Source organism: Miniopterus natalensis, chromosome 1, assembly GCF_054644295.1.
Source record: "Miniopterus natalensis isolate mMinNat1 chromosome 1, mMinNat1.hap1, whole genome shotgun sequence".
Classification (NCBI taxonomy): domain Eukaryota; kingdom Metazoa; phylum Chordata; class Mammalia; order Chiroptera; family Miniopteridae; genus Miniopterus; species Miniopterus natalensis.
Genome location: NC_142081.1, coordinates 25,369,299 through 25,388,050, shown reverse-complemented (window position 1 = coordinate 25,388,050; position 18,752 = coordinate 25,369,299). Strand labels below are relative to the sequence as shown.

At 45.0% G+C, this 18,752-nt stretch overlaps 1 protein-coding gene across 6 annotated transcripts in view; it reads left to right on the top strand.

The window, feature by feature from the left end:
- The window catches only part of RAD51B (RAD51 paralog B), a 549,911-nt gene that overhangs the window by 407,645 nt on the left and 123,514 nt on the right, over positions 1-18,752 (top strand). For 3 of the 6 annotated variants that reach the window (XM_087819673.1, XM_087819672.1, XM_087819678.1), the window contains exon 9: positions 1,859-1,962. The exons of 2 other annotated variants lie outside the window; for them this stretch is intronic. In XM_087819673.1, coding sequence (XP_087675799.1) covers positions 1,859-1,962 — 104 coding nt within the window. Of the gene's footprint in view, positions 1-1,858; positions 1,963-15,274; positions 15,813-18,752 lie in introns of those variants that run through there. One more of the 6 variants, XM_087819683.1, reaches the window with a different exon arrangement.

Here is an 18,752-nt window from a genome sequence, read left to right as displayed (position 1 = left end):
GGCGGGAGGGAGTCATATCTGGTTCCTGAGCATGCTTATTGTGTGTTTAAAAATTAAATAATTAAACCAACATTTAAAAATCAGGAGATTGTACCTAAAATATTGATTTCTGGCTTCTCTTTTAAAAACCCAAAGATGTGGCTAACTATGAACTCATACTGACACATGATCACAAAGTTGGCGCTGAACAGGGGCTTCCCCCTTGAGGTCCTGGACTGATTCTCTAATTCACCACAGTCTTCATTACTCGCCATCCTCTCCCAACACTTAAGATGAAACAAAAGTAGATTCATGGTTGCCTGGAGCCAAGGGCAGGAAAGAAGGGCTAGAGGCTTATGGTTAAGGGGTATGGGGCTTTCTTTTGGGGTGATGAAATGTTCTAAACTTGATTGTGGCAGTGGTTGAACAATTCTGCATCTAGTAAAAACCATTGCACTTTAAATGGGTGGATTGTATGATGTGTGAATTCTCTCAATAAAGCTGTTTTATAAAAATGCAAAGAAAGAAAAATCAGTTGCTGATTTCCTTGCCATGCTGGTGATCTTACAGCAGAAAGCATTTCTCTGTTAGTGTTTCTCTATCAAGAGGAAAAATTGGAAGGTAGACTGAGATTTGTAAAGGAAAAATGGGAGATGAGTGTACATCTGTTTTGTGGTAGAAAACAATTTCTACTTGTTAAAATGCAAACAACTGGCCTCTGTGTTAATTTATTTCCTAGCCACTGAGGGCACTTGGGTATTAGGGGAAATTTTGGTCATGGTCAGCTCCCTGAAGTCCATCCGCTAAGAAAAAGAAGCTAGACTATTGGATGTCAAAGGAGGGGAAGCTTTATCAACTGCTGACGAGAGGTCAGGGAGGCTGAGGACAGAGAAGTAGGGAAGGGACAGGAGCCCAGCCAGTGAGAGAGCTTAGAGTGATGGGGCCAGAGAGGGACACGGGTGCAGATGACCAAGCATGTTCAGGAGTTATTTTATCCTCAGGCCCGAAGGACTGTGTGCCTCCCTAAGACTAGGATTCCTCCCACGGCCCAGGCCAAAAGCTGGGGCAGGAGCTCAGGGAGACCTAGATATGACAGTAGAGGCTCGCTACTAGGTGGTGGGACCTGTTGGCCTGCCCGTAAGAAGAAAGGCGGGGAGGCGACCAGAATGGTTTCCTCCTGGGATGGCAGGAGATCAGTGAAGCTCTGGGGGCGTAAGACAGTGGATGGAGTACAGTGCTGGGAAACTAGAAACTCAGAGAGTTTGCTTCAGATCTGCCTTTTTTAGGAAAGTCTTAGATGGTAAAAGAATGTTTCTCTTGGGATAACGATGTCTGATACAGAGACATGAAACACTGAGATCTCCCAGGTTCCTCTTCCCGGGGCGTGTGTGCGCGCACGTGTGCAGGGCTTGGAAGGGCAAAGGTGTTCTGTATGCATGTGCCACCTTTTCTATATTAACAAGGAAAACTGAATTAAAATTCATATCAAGCTAAAAAAAAGACTTACAACTCAAACTAAGACTATTTCATACCTGGCTCTTATCCTGTGCAGTAGCATTTTGCCTTTCTAGCACGATATTGAGTGGCTTGATTTATTACTAGCAATGGTTGCAACTGCCTTGCAGTGCGATCTCTTATTGATATATAACTGTTACCTTTTAGCCCAGTAGTGGTCACTTTCCCTGAGGCTGAAACTCATGCCAGCTTTTATTTTTAGTCTCTTGTTCCTCAACCCCCCCTTCTCTAAGTCATCAGCTTCTGTGGTCCTGAACTGAGCCTCCGAGTACCCTAAGCCACGAGCAATGAACGGGCTTTTGTTTGTGAAACACCATCACCGGAAAGGACCTCACAATCATAGCTACACCCTGCTTCATTTCAGGGGCTTCCGGATCCAGCTGTGTCACAGCTGCACTGGGCAACACCTGGAGCCACAGTGTGAATACACGGCTGATATTCCAAAGCCTCGCTTCAGAGAGAAGACAGGTGAGTGCTCTGACATTGTTCTGTGACTGTCAAGGCCACGTTGTCTGTCCTGGCCCAACACTGACGGGGTAGGGGAGAAACAAACAGCACCCCATCTGCCCCAGCGGCCGTTAAAATGAAGAGAGGAGACAAGTCACACACAGGGAAAAACTGTAAGAATGGGCCCAAGAGAGTCAGCATGTCTCCTGATATCGGCCAATAGCGTGTAAGTGACCGAGGTACATACCTCTAGGGATCCCAGATTCTTTGTCTGTAAAGTGAATGATTGTCCTATTTGTCAAGCACTAGATAATTCATGTACAAATTAAACGGTGATGGTGCTTTTTCTTGAGATTAGTTTGCTTTGAAAATCTCAGGCTGGACAGACCTTGCCAAGCAAAGAAACTGTTCTCCAGATCCTGGGTGCTTTTGCATTGACTCATAAGCCAGTAGTTTAAAATACTGGGTGATACTGGAGAGACTCCAAAAGGGTGACTTTCCCAGAGCTCCCTACTTAGGGTTTCTGTCCTGGCCTCAAGTGAGAGTGTCCCCCTTTCACCCAGAAGGGTTCATTTCTACCCCTTTCTTCATCTTCCCTCCACCCCTGAAGAAAGGACCCCCACAGTCTGACCTCTGTGGTAAGATGTCTCCTAATTAGGACGTTTATTTTTCCTGATGTCTAACTTAGCTCCGTCCTCTGTGTGGACCAGGTCCCATCATTACCTCCGCTGCACACAGGAGGAGAAGGAAGACGGGTGATTATTCTGATTTGCTGGATAGGGCAGAATACAGAACCCAGATCTGCGCATTTTGCTAAATATGTAACAAATCCAAGTTATTAATTGAAGAGGAATGAAATGTTCTGCTGGTGGTCCCTTCCCGAGGGGGTGGCGGGAAGGGACTGTGGCCCTTCACCTGCATTAGGTAGACTGGCTCTTTTTCAGGCAGTCAGGAATCATCCCAAACAGACATGAGCCTTTGCCTGTTCCAGACATAACTTTCCGAGTGTTCTTGGTTACAGCCCAGAGGATTCCTCTTGGTTCGCTGGGACTGTATAAATAACATTCCAGCTCGATGACTGAGTCAGCCATGTTCTGAGAAGATGGAGCTGCGTGTTTTTCGTTCAGGGGAACATTCTTGAGTTCTCAGGCCCTGGCGTGCTCATTACCTCCATGATGCCTTTTCTCTGATGATTCAGGAGCGCATCCAAAAATATTCCTGTAGAACCTAATGACCTTCCGTTTGTACCCCAGGCTATAAATTTTGTTGACTAAACCTTGTTTGTAGCTGTCAGGTGTGTCGCTAAGGAGCAGCAAGCACTGCTCCCTAGACTCCTACTTGAGGAAGCAGAGTCCTTGTGGATCAATGTCGATTTGGTCATGTTCATGGATCCTTACCCCTACTCCTTGAAAACTTGCAGTTTATCTCTGTTTTAGATTTTGGGTGACACATACTGATTTTGTGAGTCAGTCTGTTATATATGGAATCATGGGTTCCGGGCTCCCTGATTCTAGTTTTACGCATCCTAGTTAGTGTTGATCAGTAAATAAAGAAATTAGAGCCACACGTTTCTTTTTCATTTGTTTTAATAAATTAACTGGTCATCTCTATTTTGTTAGTGTCAATAGGAAGTGGCTAGTAGACCAAAACGCTATTATTTTATGTCTCTTTGGTGACTGGGACATTTTGGTGGCTGTTGGTTCTTGGCTCATAAGGTCAAATGCAGGGCACTGGTCACAAGAAGAACCCGGAGCAAAGCGGGGATGGATCGGTGACAGTCTATCAACTCACATCCCATTAGATGGGTCAGTGGTGGCATCTTAATCTACAAAAGACAACTCGTTACTATCATTGCTAATCCATCACGAGCAGAGTTAAATGCTTTTGAATCATGTTTCAAACAATAATGAGAAATTAAAGTAAAATACGACCAGTGTTAAAATGGCCAACCAAGGCTAAAGAATATATGTTTAATTAACCTACAGAAATGTGCGTGTCTTTGGGGACCAGCTGTTAGGTTTGTGGCCTGATAACTAGGATAAAGTTTGATATAGGACACATGTCTCTATCTCCTGACCTGATCTCGCTTAGTGTGTGCTGAGTGATTCATTGGGCCTTTCCTGTGGTCCTACTTCATGACAAAGTAGAGAAGCCATGTGAAGATAAACGTGTTGTGGGATATGTGCTTTTAAGGTAATCGCTCCAAATAATACTTATAACACTACTTAGTGGGAGGATGTGCCTGGATCCTTCCACAGGCAGACTGTGAACCCAAGCTACCAGGGGAAGAAACAGGGAGAGCTTTTGTATTTTCCTCTTTTTTTTCTCTCTCTCAATGCGCAAGCAGAGGCCACTACACCAAGGGATCAAGGTTATGGAACGAAGGTTATGTTTTATCCTGTTTCTGTGACATTGAGCTCTAGCCAGGGCTCTTGAATGTGAGGCTTAGTCTGAGATCACAGGGCTGGAAGGGGGTCGGGTCAAGCTGAGCAGAGCTGTGAGCGATTAACCCAGGAGATGAATTGCATGGTCCAAGGGAAGGAGTCCTCCCTGGCTGATTATTTTCTTTACACCCTTTAAACATTGTAGAATTATACAACCAAGGAAGAAATCTCCTTATCAGGGCACAAGCCAAGTCAATTCTCTTGTTTATTCTGCTTCAGTGTTTGTAAAAACTCTCTTAAGAAGCTGGAAAACATTTTCTTTTGGACTAATTTAGCTTTTTTTCCATTTGACTTTTATTTACTCTTTTCCTCCTCGGCTTCAATCCTGCCCCACCCTTTTTGCAATGTTTTTATTCTTACTAAAGACATGTCCTTAGAGATAAATTAAAATGCCACTACCAGGGTTTGGGGGGTTTTAGTGGTTTGGTTTTGTTAAATAAGTAACGATATGATTTGGTTCACCACGTGCACGGCATGGGGATGTTAAGAAGTAGAAGACGATTCCTGCCTTCGTGTTTCTTCTGGTCTAGCACGAGAGATGACTGAGACATAATACACGTGCACATGCGTGACACGTACACACTCAGGAACAATCTAAATGAACTGCAGGAGTTAAAGCACAAACTAATACTGAGATACTATCACATGGCTTGTTACCTAATAAGCAGTTAACACAGCAACTGCTTTGAACCCCGAGGAAGGTGAACTCATCAGAGTCTTTTAGAAGAAGGTGGAACTTGAGTATCCCTTAAATCCGTGTTTCTGAGGCCTGGATGCACTGTAGACCCATCACAGGAGCATTTACAAAATACCAGCCCCAGGGCCGCACTCTGACAAATAAAATCAGAGTTCCTGCTGGTGAGGCCAGGCACCCCTGTGTGCTTTACTTGTGAGGTTCCCCACCCCAGGTGATTTTGCTGTGCAGCCCAGCTTGGAAACCTCTGCCTCAACTAGATCAAATCAGGTTACTAAGGAAGGAAAGGAGGGTGTTGGGCTGAGGGCGGACGGGAAAAGAAGGAAAACGGGAGGGCAGGTCATTCGTTGGGAAGACATGGGTCAGCTTCTGCCTTGAAACATGAGCATGGGAGGCGTGTACCCATTCCCCCGACAAACCTTCGTTCCGTGACCTCTTCTCTGCTAGTTACTATGTAAGAGGCTTGTGAGAGATTCAGAATGTGGGTAGGCTGATGCCCTGTGGTTGTTCACAGTCAGCTTGGGGAAATAAACATGTACACAGCAAGCCTGTGTGCACACCCCGAGGCAGGTGCTGGGGGGGGCCTGCAGTGATGGACCGGCAGCCCCTCCAGACGCCTGGCGGAGGCCCCCCTTTGGGAAGCTCCCAGTACCCGGGAATCCTGTCATGAGGGACTGGAAAAGCTAGACTGAGGGTGACTATGCTTGAAAGATGGATGGCAAAACTTGATGAAATATTCATACTCTTTCTCAGGAAATCCTCGTGAAGTCCACTCCTACAAACCACATATGGGATTATATAAATTTTTAAGCGCCCCAGAAGGAGTAATGAAGTAAATGAATCCCAACTAAGCTTCACACTCCCTTGACGAAATAAATATTATGACTCTCTTATTTCAACAAATTGGAAAGAGGTGACTTTTTCGTCCAGAGGGTTTATTTAAATGGGCTTTATAACAATAGTTTCATCTTCCATTTAGAAGGCACCCTGATGTTACAGAACCCTGGAGGGAGGAGACGAGCAAGAGACGTAAATTGTTGACAGGACCAATAATATTACTCAACTCCTGATCCTTATTTGAATCCTCAGGCTTTTCTCAAAGTCCCAGGTTGTTTTGCATAATGAAAGTCGTCAGTGTTTCCTTTCTGGTGATAAAATTCTTCTTTTGGTACCCATTTTGTATTTTAAAGACAACATCATCACTCTGAAGACTCTGAGACCCCACATTAATTGGGCCCTGGTCCCTCTGTCTTGCCCACAGTGGCACCTCCCACTTGTTCTGTTTTTGCAGATGTGAGACCTGAAGGATGAGCCCTGAGTCCTGTGACTGAGTCTTACCTGCGCACCCTCAGAGCAAGGTCAATGCTTGACACTCACACATTCAATACATTTATTTTAAAAGAGAAAGAAAGAAAGAAGGAAGCAAACTCCTTGTAGCCATACATGAACCCCGTCTTGGGGAAGGACACACTGCTTATTTAGGGTCACTCTTCCATAGCACTGAGTTTTGCAGTTTCATAGTTCTTTTAAAGTATTAGTAATTGTCCGTTCAAAAATTTAGCATCAAACTCGACAATTATATGCAGACACTTATAAAGAAACACTATAAGATATTGAATACAGGAATATCTTTTTGTAGAGCCAGCATGCTGGGGGCTATGGGGGGTGGGGTGGGAAGCAGGCTTCCCTTGAAATCCTGGCTGGAGTTCTTCGAGTAAGCAAGCCAGAGCTCTGAACACAGTTGTCCTCATTCAAAAATGAGCCCTTCTCACTTTGTAAAATGGTTCCAGGTCACCAGGCTTGTTCTCTTGTTTTCTACTCCAGCTCATCTGCTGTTTTTTGGTGACTGGATCCAGCCTGAGGAGAAGTTTGGCTATGCTGCAGGGGTGGGAGAAATTGTTTTTTAGGCATAAATATCTACAGAAATAGCAAAGGGAACAGAGAATCCCAGCCAAGCCCATTGCCCTGGGTGTAAATGTTTACTCCCTTTTCAGAGCTGCTCAAGTGTGAAGTCCAACCCCTGCCCACACTCTCCCATCAGAAGGGCTCTACCAGGTCTCGAGCACATCAGGAGAACGTATAAAAGGGGAACCAGAAGGGTGACTCTTCAAGACATTCTTTTTTCAGGTCCCCAGGCAAGTGTATTAAAATCTGAGGAAACCCTACCTGAAAGTATGCAGTCACAGCACATAAATACAGTGAGCCTGGACTCCCAGAGCATAGACAGGCTCCACCTGAGAAGGAACAACTCGGGGGTCCTGGGGCACCCTCCCCGTTTCTAGCGCCACATCTGAGAGAAGAGCATCAATATCTTCCCACCACCCATGAAAACAACAAACAAACAAACAAAAAACTTCATGGGGCTCCCTTTCAAAAACGTCAGTGTACTAAAAAAAAAAAATTAAAAATCACTACTTTTGAATGGACTCAAGTAGAAAAAAACTTTCCCTTGAGGAGGTTCTATTAGAAATTACCAGTTAAAAATGCATCAGTACAATGGCTCCCACGGCCCTAACCGGGGCCTCCCTTTCAGATACTCTGGCTGGAAGACCTTGTATCTCTGCGGAGGGGGAAAGTCCATTTTTCCTAGGAGATTTTGAGTCACATGGGGTCAATAAAAGTTCAAATTGAAATCAAAACAAAACAAGGGTGGGGAACAATCATAGGGTTTAGATATCACTTTTCATCAAGTAGAGTTGTAAAATTGTTACCACCACTCCCAAAAGGAAAGGGTATTTTAACACCCAAAAGTAGAGATGTATCTGTGAATAAAGAATACTCCTGTAAATTGAATACATTTGTTTTCACGGGAGACAATACGTGTCCTTATTTCTCTCTTTGGGGATCCTGATCTCTGACCGGCAGGACTTGCACGGCTGGTCCACTCCAGGAATGTTTAGGTGGCCCCCCTTTAACCAGCCACTCATTTCACCAGTTCTTTATCTCCACTGTCATCCCCTGCCAGCTCTGACTAGTTTTATTTTTACACACTGTCTGGTACAAAATCTTATGCAGTGACCCTTCCAGCTCTAACTTGCTAAGTAAACCAGGGCAAATATGTGGATGAGAGGTTTCTAGAGAAATCTCAGCTGTTGCAGGAAGTAGAAGAGACAGTAGAAGGCTTTGGAACCAAACTGAAGCACTCATTGTCGCGCTAGGGAAGAAAAGTGCTTTTAGTTGGAAAACAACATAGGAAACAGCTACAAGATCTCTTGGACAGGCAGTGACCTGAGAGTCAAGGACGCCGAAACTTATTTGGCTCATGTGAGAGTGAAGGTTGGACAGGATGTTGTATTTTAGCCTTGGTTGGTTAGCTATGAGTGGGGAGAAAATGGGTCACCATCTTTGGTTAGGAAAAGCAGAGGGGAGAAAAGGATTCCATATCTACATAAACTATGAACTGACTTAAAGCTGAACAGCACTTTCACTAGAAAAAAAGCCTTTAGGACCTGACAGTGTCCCATCTGAGATGCGCTCCAGAGACCATCCCATCCAGCGATTCTCAGCTGCCATGAGCTCAAGAGTCACAGGTGTTAACAGTGAAGGTTCCCAGGCCCCGGCCCCCACGGCCATTCATTGAGGGCAAGCACTTCCAGTGGTTCTCACAGGGGTGGTCCTCAAACCCACACTCTGTTCCAGCCCCTTATTTTACAGATGGGGGTAGACAGTGGAAGTGAAGCGACTTACTCAGGGTCACACAACTTAGTAAGTAACAGAAGAGGAACTGGAATTCAATTCCAATTCCTACTCTGTTGCTATTTTCACTGTACTGGGCTGACTTTTCATAGGTTAACTCTGGACAAAAAAGTCCCCAAGCTCAATCAAATTACCAAGTTTGTAGGTGATGTGATATCCCCTGTGACTTCCAGTGGTTCACAAAAGGGTTCTACAGAACTCTGCAGAAAAATATTTTTAAAAGACACCGCCCCACCCCACATTGCAATGAATTACCAGATAAAAGTCAGCATTTTAAATTCTTGGGCCCAGACATGTAAATAAGTAAGTTTTTCCAAGTTGAATTTCACAATGAGCATAGACTTTCCAGCCAAATGACTTTCCCTATAGACAACATCCTGCAAACAGGGCTGACTTCCCTTGCCCTCTCCTGCGGACAGTCACTTATGCCCATGGAGGGTCACCCTTGAATCTTGAGCTTCCTGTCACCTATCCTCATGGGATAAAAGTGTGCAATCGTTTGGGAGAACTGGAGTGTCCTGGTCTTTGGTTTCTCTTGTCTTCTCAGCATGGGAGAGGCTCTGTGGTTATCATATTTTTGAGCCTTCGCGTCAGTGTGGGTCATAGAGGAAAGGAGACAAGAGGCAGGAGACAGCCTGTGAAGACCCATTTCCTGCCATCTCAGGGTCCCATTGTGTGGTAGTGAAGGGCATCACTGCTCTATTCTGATGCTCCAGGCAAGGCTAATTTAAGCCCTCTTCATTTTCTAGGGAGTTCGTTCTCATCGAGTACCTATGGTTGCAGGCCTCATGTTCCATCCTTTCACAAGCATTATTTCCATTAACCCCCACACCAGCTCTTCAACATGGATCTTATCATCTCCCTTTTTACAGATGAGAAACTGGTGCCCTGGCCAGTATGGCTCAGTTGGTTAGGCATCATCCCATGCACCAGAGGGTTCTGGTTCGATTCCCAGTCAAGGCACATGCCCAGGTTGCCAGTTCGATCCCCAGTAGGGAGAGTACAGGAGGCAGCCGATTGATGTTCCTTCCCACATTGATGCTTCTCTCTCTCCCTCTCCCTTCCTCTCTCTCTAAAATTCAATTTAAAAAAATCTCTAAAAAAAAAAAGAGAGAGAGAGAAACTGGGCTAAGAGGATAAGTAACTTGTATTCAGTAGTGGTATGAAGATTTGAAACCAAGTTTGTATAACTCCAGCACCTAAGTTCTTTCTGTTACCACATTCTGTGAGATGTAGGCTTTTTAAAAAGAAATAAATAAATTTAGGACTAAAATGAGGTACTGGAAAACGGAGCCTTGACTAAGTGATGATTCTTTTAGCTTGCAATGAATGGTTCTCACTTACTCTCTGATTTTTGCCCAAGGATGAGTAGCTGTAGAATGTCACTTAGCTTACCTCCAAAGCCTACTGATTATGTATTCAGATAGCACCTTCTGCTCTGGGACAGGGACATTAGGAGGGAGATGAGCTGCTTCTTGGTTTTTCCCTTGCTCTTGCCATTATTTGCCTTAGAAATACATCTGGCATGTGACTGTGATTCAGAAAGGCCCCTTGCCCTGTGTGTGTGTGTGTGTGTGTGTGTGTGTGTGTGTGTGTGTGTGTGGGCGGGGGGGGGCGGTTCGAAAAGCACGGCTTGTCACACATGTGGCCAAAGCAGACCCGGCTTGGAGAATTCCAAGCTGGTTGCTGGGCGCGTCTGTTCCCGAGGCGGTGCGCTGCCCGGGCCTGTGGCCTCTGCTGCTCCCCCGGAGTCCGCCGTGGCTGTGGGAGTCACAGCACGTATAGCACTGCGCTGCATTTCAGCCTGATCGGGGCCATGGGTGGGGTGGGGCTTCAGGCCCCTCCATAATCTTAATACCTTATGAAATCAGGTGTAGGGGGATGGGAAGCAGACAAAGGATTAAGGAGGTAGAGGTGTAAGGGAAAACGAATGATTTGAATTTATGTAGGTCTGATTATGTTACCATAACATTTTAAGATACGCTAAACACTATCCAATGCATGAGTGAGGGGTTGTCAGCTGCAATGTAAGTCATGGAGCTTTCCTGGTTTCTGCTGCTCTAAATAATGTGGAGTTCTCAGTTGCCGTAGAATCGATACACTCACTCCTTCCATACGCCGTCTCCCCTCTCTCCACACACAATAGCCTTGCCTAGATTTTTAAATCAGTCAGTGGCTCCTGGCAATTGCCTTGGAGTTCAAGTGCTAGAAGCAGAGATTTTTTTCCACAGAGGGTCTCTTTCTGCAAGTTTTCTTTTTTGGCTTGGCAGAGCTTAAGAGTTCTGGCATCCAGGACAAAGAGCATGTGTGCTTGAGTCTTGGACCCTTGTTTTATTGTTACCAAAGGGACTATGACTGTGAGAACACCTTCGGAGAGCCAAGCTACAGTGGTTGTACCCCACTGCCTACCTCTGAATTCTTGGCTCAGAATTGGCAAGGAGAGATTGAGCTGGGATTATGATCCACGACTCTAAGTAACAGAATTATCTGAGCATCAAGCCTCCAGAGCGAGGGACATCATTATAAACCTTAAAAAGGTGGAACTGAGGCACCTTGTATATCTGGGAGGGGTTGAGCACAGATCACCCAAAGCCTCCACAGCCCCAGCTTTCTGACTGCTTTGCTCGGTCTACCTAGCCACCTTCAATGACTACACCAGGTGGTATGATCCCTTCAAAGAGTGGAATGAGTTGTTGCTTTTCGAGAGCTTTTTTTTTTTAATCTCTGTGAAGTAATCATTGATAGTTTCCTGTAACAGTACAGCTCTGTGTGCAACAGAGCATTCTGGAGGGAGACTGCTCCGCGGGACATGGTCCTCTGAACCTCGCCATCCAGGCAGGGCATATCTGGGCCTCTCCTCTCAGCTTCCAAGTTCTGGCCTTTCTAGCCAGAGTCTTTTCCATATTCTGGGTTCACCTTCAGTGTTCTGCCACTTATCAAAAAAAAAAAAAAGAAGGGAGAGAGAGAGTCTCTGTGGAGTCTTGCCCACAGTGAGGACAGGCTTGTGCCCACCTGCCCGTGGTCTCCTCCAGCGAAAGCCTGCAGGGCCAGTGCACCCAGTAAAGATATCCCTTCCCTCATAGATGTCACTAGATGACATATAAGTGACACCTTTCCCTTTACTCTTTCCTTGCAAAGCCACTTTCCCCACATTATAATCAATTTTCTGATTTACCTTTAAAACCTTTCCGAATTGTCTGTTCTCTGGAAGTGTTATCCCCTTACCCTGACGAAGATTCTGCCATGTCTAGTGAACTGGGAGAGCTGGCTATCCTGTGTTCTCATGCAGTGCCTCCTTAGAATGCAGTTTCAGTAGATCCATGCAGCCTCTGACCCTTCAAGAGCCGTGCTTTTATCAGTGGTTCTCTTATTTGTAGCTCTTTATACAGTATGCTCTCCAGGTAGCCTCTTCTACACTGACTGCACTGGAATGTTAGGTTCCTCTTGTGACTGAGCTCCATTTCCTACCTCTGACTCCATTCTGGCTCTAGCCTTACCTTTTTATCCCCTCTCCCCCTTTTCTCATTTACTCTTGCTCCAAGATCCCTGTGACTGGCTCTGCTGAGAGTACGTCAACATTTGATCCCATTGACTTGATTAGGCCAGTCCTCAGGAACCAGCCTATAATCTCAGTTTAAATTAAACAGCAGGCATTTCTAGCAAAGGCTCATTCGTCTCTAGGACCCCTGTGCATAGGGGGTCTCATTACATGTTTTGGTTGTCCAAAGGCCAAGTATTTTCAAAGAAAACCCACTGAGACAAGTTGGCTGAGTGACTGCCATAGCATCTGTGAAGCCTTGGTCACTTTTTTCATCTCCTAAAAATCTAATATTTTTCCTCAATTAAGAAACGGTGTACATTACAGCTTAAAATATTTAGCAATAAATCTTCCAGAGACTAATCGTAATACTAGTCCATTGTGTGTGCTCTAACCATAGGCATGGATCCTCTTATAACTCTTCTATTTTTACCGAGACAAGACCATTAAGTATTCTTTGCATTGGACACTCCCTTTTCATTCCACCCCTCCCTTCTTCCCTCCCTCTTCTTTTTTTACTTCCAGATCTTTCCTGGGTAGATATGTGTGCTGAATATGGGAAATATGCAATCCAGTAAAGCCCAGGCTCCTGCCCTGAAAACCCACACAAGCAGAGGGAGAACACCTGGAGAGGGACACAGACGTAAATGCCTGCAAGAAGGCACTGAGCGAATTGTGACAGGAGTGTGGGCATTGATGCTGGGTAGTCCGAACTCTCCAAAGGGAAGGTATAGTCAAGGCAGGATTCAGAGGAGGGCATAGTGTTTGAGATAAGACTTGAAGGGTGTGGCGGTACTTGCTGGGTAGGTGGGGAAAAAGGCTAAGCAAGCTATATGAACAAAGGCATCAAGGTGGGAACTGCAAAAGGTCTGTCTTTAGTGCTATGGTAAAGGGTATGTGGCTGTCTGTGCAATGGGTGGGGTGAGGAATATGAGGCCTGTACATAAAGATAAAGCAAAGAAAGGGAAGGCAGGGCGAATCAGACTTGATCCCAAAGGCTCTCAGATCTCCACGGAGAGACTCCCAGCAGAGCTGTGACATCAGATTTGTGCTTTACAGTCCTCTCTTAGACAGTCTCCCATGCTGGTTTGGAGGGATTTGAAACAGGATGCAAAAAAAAATGAGGGCCTGAACCGAAATGGTGGCGATTGCGATGGAGAAGGAAGAGGGACGAGACGGTAAGGAGGCAGGACCAACAGCATTGACCCACCAAGAGAAAAAGTCTGGAAGGAGGTTGGAAGGAGGAGTCATTTCTGATAAGTGAGTGAATAGATGAAGTTGTCGCTCACTGAATGGGCTAGTACAAGAGGAAGAGCAGACCTGGGAGGGAGATGGGAGCCAGCCCTGCTCAGGACATGTATAGTTCCCTGATTACGGGACAGTGTGGCTGCTTCCATGCTTCCACCCAGACCTCAATGACTGCCATTGGGAATTAGCTTGGAGATCAAGAGGGATTTCTTATATTGTGCAGAATTCTAAGTCAAAACCACTACCCCCAGCCCTCCATGGCTTCCAGCCAATCATTCCCTCTTCTCCACCCTCGGTGCTCTTTCCGTCCTTTAGAAATGTGGCTTCTGTAGAGACAATGGTCATCGGAATGTGTGAAGAATGAAGTTTGGAATCACCTGGCGGGGAAAATGAAAGATGCAAACTAGATTTGCAAAGAGCTCAGGGAGGAGAGGGCCCTTTGGATAGCTATGTCTCCCTCTTCAGTGAATTTTGGCAAACTTAAGGTCCAGGGGTGTGGAGAGCAGCTAATTGGGAGAACTACCAGTTTAGGCTTCAGTGTTTTCTAAAAGATATCCATCTACACGTTGGGAATCAGAAATCTCTGCCTTAGTGGGTCATGCCAGTCAATTGCTTCTTTGCTCTTAGATCCACTCTCTGCCTTTCTCCTGCTCTGCATGGAATCACAGGGAACTGACCCAGCAATGCATTTCTCAGGCTCCCTTTCCGTTGATTCTGCTTGATTTGGGGCCCTGGAGTAAGGATGGAGGGCAGATGTATGGGAGAAGCCATGTATTTCTGCCTTCCTCTCGCAGCTCCCAGTGGTATCTCAGGCAGTAACATTAGTTTCTCCTTCATGATCCCTTTGTGGTTTAATCTCCACAGGGAGCTGGAGTTGGGCATCCATCCTCTGGGCTCTAGTGACAGTGCCTCTTCCTTTGTTCCTCCACCTCTAGCAATGGGGTGGCTTCTTACTGTTACTAATCTTTGGTTTGCCTCCCTGTCCTCTATTTTCCTTTCAACTCTTCCAACACATTTGTAACTAGTTCCCAACATTAAATTCTCTCAAACTGCCTGGGGTGAGTCCTATTTTTCTGGTGGCCTTGACTGATGTAAGCTCTCTGGTTGGCATATGGCTAATATAAGGCCCCAAATGTTCTCCACTGGTCCTGTTCCCCAGAGGGCCCCTGTCTACCATGATTCTCCAGCCTTGAGCATTGCGTTCCTGGGCTGGGCTGTCTTGGAGGGCAAACATTTTGTGCTTGCTTCCTGAATGGCATGAGAAAAGGAGCTCTTCTGGCCCAGTCTCCTTCCTGTGGGATTTTCCAAAACTTTCCAAATGTATCTAAGCTCAGGAAGCATTTTAATGGCTGGAAATAATGCCTTGTGGGGGTTGGGGGTTTGAAACCAAAAGAACCTCCTCTAAACGAAGTGTGTTGCAATACACATATCCAGACCCTGCCCCTCCCTATTGGAAGCATGGCAGGCTCCCATTCTCTAATGGGTTCCCGTCATAGAGGAGTTGGCATTCTCTGAATGCACTGATGACCCAGAGCAGAGCAGCAGCTCCAAAGGCCAGAATTCTCTCTAGGAGGGAAGGATGGTTAAGTGGTTAGCTATGTTTGGGTTCTAATTCAGATGCCACCTCCGAGTCTATAGAAGACTTCTATACTCCCTTCTTTGGCCAATAATAGTGGTTGCAAGATTGATCTAAATCATAATAATCTTTTCTAGGCTGTTACTGATGTAATGAATTGGAGCATTCTGAGATTCTTGTGAGGACAAGCATCACCCAGCTGGAGAATTCAGTTACTGATTTCTTCAAACAGGCTATGACTGTCACGTTGCTTTGTTGCCCACATTTCATAGCAACTTTCAGAAGGGACTCTGTTGGGGGATGAAGGTCATTGTCCAAAAGAAGTGGAAGTGAAGGAGCTATGCTTGGGAACCTTTTCAGATCCTTTCGTATTGGACCAATAAGTAGAAAGTAATCATCATTTCTAGTCTATGGGAGCAAAACCCCAGAAGTTGCTAAGAGACTCTTACGTGCTCCATCACTACAGGGAACAGATAAAACTCTATCCTTTGGAGAATGACTCTGAATCCAATCCCATATTGATTTACTTGGACCCTCTCTAGGAAGTTCCCAAATTCTTTAACATAGTAACCACTAACTAGGATACTCTTATGATTACTTGATGACGCACAGAACTTTATAGACCTTGGGGTCAGGTACATGTTTTATATTAGAAGGGTAGGATTTTAATGAAAAGGAAGCAAGTGGTGTACACCAATACGAGTACAGTTTCTGGTGTCTCTGAAATGTCCAGCATTCTATGGCATCGTTACTTCTCCCTTCTAACCAATTTTCTTCCATTAGCCTACAAGGGAGCTGATGGAGTGAATCACAGCCCCAGGAATAATGTGGGAGGATTTTTCCATTTGGAAATGGATGGTGTTTTTTATTCTTTCAGGGATTAAAACTGATTCATAGATTCTGGCATATACTATACATACATAAGCCCATTGTCTTCACCTGTAGTTACCTAGAAAAAAGATTCTCCACTGTGAGAAAGGTAACGATACTTTAGAATTAAGTTCTAGCTTTGTCTCTAATTAGATATGTGATCTTGGGCTAATGACTCTGAGTCATAGGTTCCTCTTCTATAAAATAGTTAATGATCTAGAAGAGGCAGCAATGCCATGCTGTACCTCATTTACTCTTGTACTATGGGAGCATTCTTCATTAGTTAGGGTAGGTAGGGCTTGCCACGTTGCTCATTTATGCTAAACCATAGGATACAACTGTAACATTCTGCTCAGTTATTTGTTTGGCTGAGTTTGTAGTTTTTTTGATCAGTGGTGAGAGGAATACCTCTCGGAATCCACTTGATGAGCTTGTTAAAATTCCAATTCCTAGGCCTTCCCAGACAAAATCTGCAGCACTGGGAATTGGCCTAGAAATCTGCATTTTTACACATGCTCCAGGTGATTCTTAGGTGCACTAAACTCTGAGATCCACTGCCAACTGGCAGCACATAGCATACTCTATGGTGTGAGTTAGTTTAACTCTCTGTACTCTTTGCATCCAGTCTGCTGGGTCTTAGCTCTGGGCTGGCTGACTGGGTGATTTGGTCACACCTTTTCATCTCTCTAGGACTACTTCCTTGTTTATAAAATGTGGGGGCTGGAGTATTAATCTCTAAGGAATCACTGGGTTCTGAACAGTCTATGAAAATAGTCATTCGTAACTTTAAGAGTTACTGAACCGCCCTGGCCAGTGTGGCTCAGTTGGTTGGAACATCGTCCTGGGCAGGGAACTACAGTGAACCATTGTGGGCTTGATTCCCTGTCAGGGCACATACCTGGGTTATGGTTTAATCCTCGATTGGGGCACGTACAGAAGGCAACCAATCAGTTTCTCTCTTACATCGATGTCTCTCTCTCTCTCTCCCCCTTCCTCTCTCTCTCTCTAAGATCAATAAAAAACATCCTTGGTGAGGATTAAAAATATAAATAAATAAATAAATAAATAAATAAATAAATAAATAAATAAATAAAGTTACTGAACCTACCTTAATAAGTCCTATTTCTTGGGTGCCTACTATGTGCTGGGCATTGTGCAACTTTTACATATATTTTGTTTGTTCTTTACAGTAACCCATGATATCAATACCATCATTATTCACACTTGACACATAGGGAGCTGAGGCTTGGAAAAGTGAAGTAACTTGTCCAAGTCTACTTAGTTAATAAGCGGAGCTGCAGAGGAGTGGGATTAAACTGGGGTCATAAACACGAAAGAATTGCCTTGGTTGCTGTGCCCCCAGAGCTCCCAAAGGCCTGGGGCTTGTCCAGTGTACCGCTCATTCACCCTGTGTTCCACTCTCCCAGAAAAGGAGCCTGGTGTGGGTTTCCTTAGATGTTTATTTGGCCTCTTGCTTAAGCATTTGCCTTTCCTACTCAATAACAGTGAAGGACCAAAAAAAAAAAAAAAAAAAAATCCCAGGGCTGGAAACATTTTGTTTCCTACAAAAAGATTATTTTGCAGCCAGCTCTATGGTCGAAAGTATTTTTCCTGTGGTCTGGGGATGGGTTGGATCCCATCTCTTCTTGGCCAGTATCTGAGAACTAAGCCTGTGGCTTCTCATCAAGTCAGCCCACAGTACTCTGTGTTTCTTAAACGAGTGTCTAGTGATGCTGAGTGTATGCACAAGTGGCCGGAGAGGTCTGCTTGTGTACATGCACCCCTGGCCTTGCCAGGGCAGAGAGAACCTGGGAGTGGTTCCCACATGCTGTATGTATCAGCATAGCTTTTAAGTTTTCATCACTCACACGACAACCAAACAAATTCAGATGCTGACAAATGAGAGGAGAGCGATATGTGAGCCTTATGTGGATTTGTAAGTAATCAAAAGCCAAGGGAATCTGAGATTTTGACCTGTCACATTTCTTTCCATTTTCAAATGTTCAAACCAAGACATGGGGTTGGTTTTACTAGATGACAGGGTGGCCTGATAGTGATGTAGGAAACAGGAATTCTGAGGTCTGCCTCTAGCCTGGCCACTTGCAGAGTTCAAGGCACTGACCTTTGCCCAGCCTTGCACAAGTCACTTCTCAAGGACTGCATTTTCCCGTCTAAAAACACAAATTTATTCAAAAGCCCCCCAGAAAACAAAAAAACAGCTGTGTGCTTCAAATAATAAGAGCTCTTCTGGTGAGAGAGGAATTTTGAGCATTCACAGATAAGAATATTATTAGTGCTCGGTGCCTTTTCTTTACTCCTAATTTAGTATTGACTCATAATTTAGATGTTTCCAGTGTGTGCTGGTGCCCAGAACTTTCCAACCTTATTTCCTTTGCGTCTACTGAATTACTTACCTGGAATGCCCTTCCCTTGAAGTATCCCACTTTTCCTTCATGGCCTGGCCTTGATGATACCATTTCTTTAAATTTTTTTCTACCGCCATGCAGAGGTGGCTTTCTGGGTTCCCAATGCATGTGGTTTTAAGTGCAGTTACCTGCTCCCTTGTCCCTGCTACATGAGCTGTTCAGCTCATTAGAAAGCAGGACTGGCCCATTCCTGAACGTCCCAGCACAGTGCAGAGAGCAGGTGCCCAACAAGTTGACTTAAATGAAATAAACTTCTCCTCAGATGACAAGCTACTATTTGTAACTTCAGAATTTTCTTATGTATGCCCTTTATGTAGCT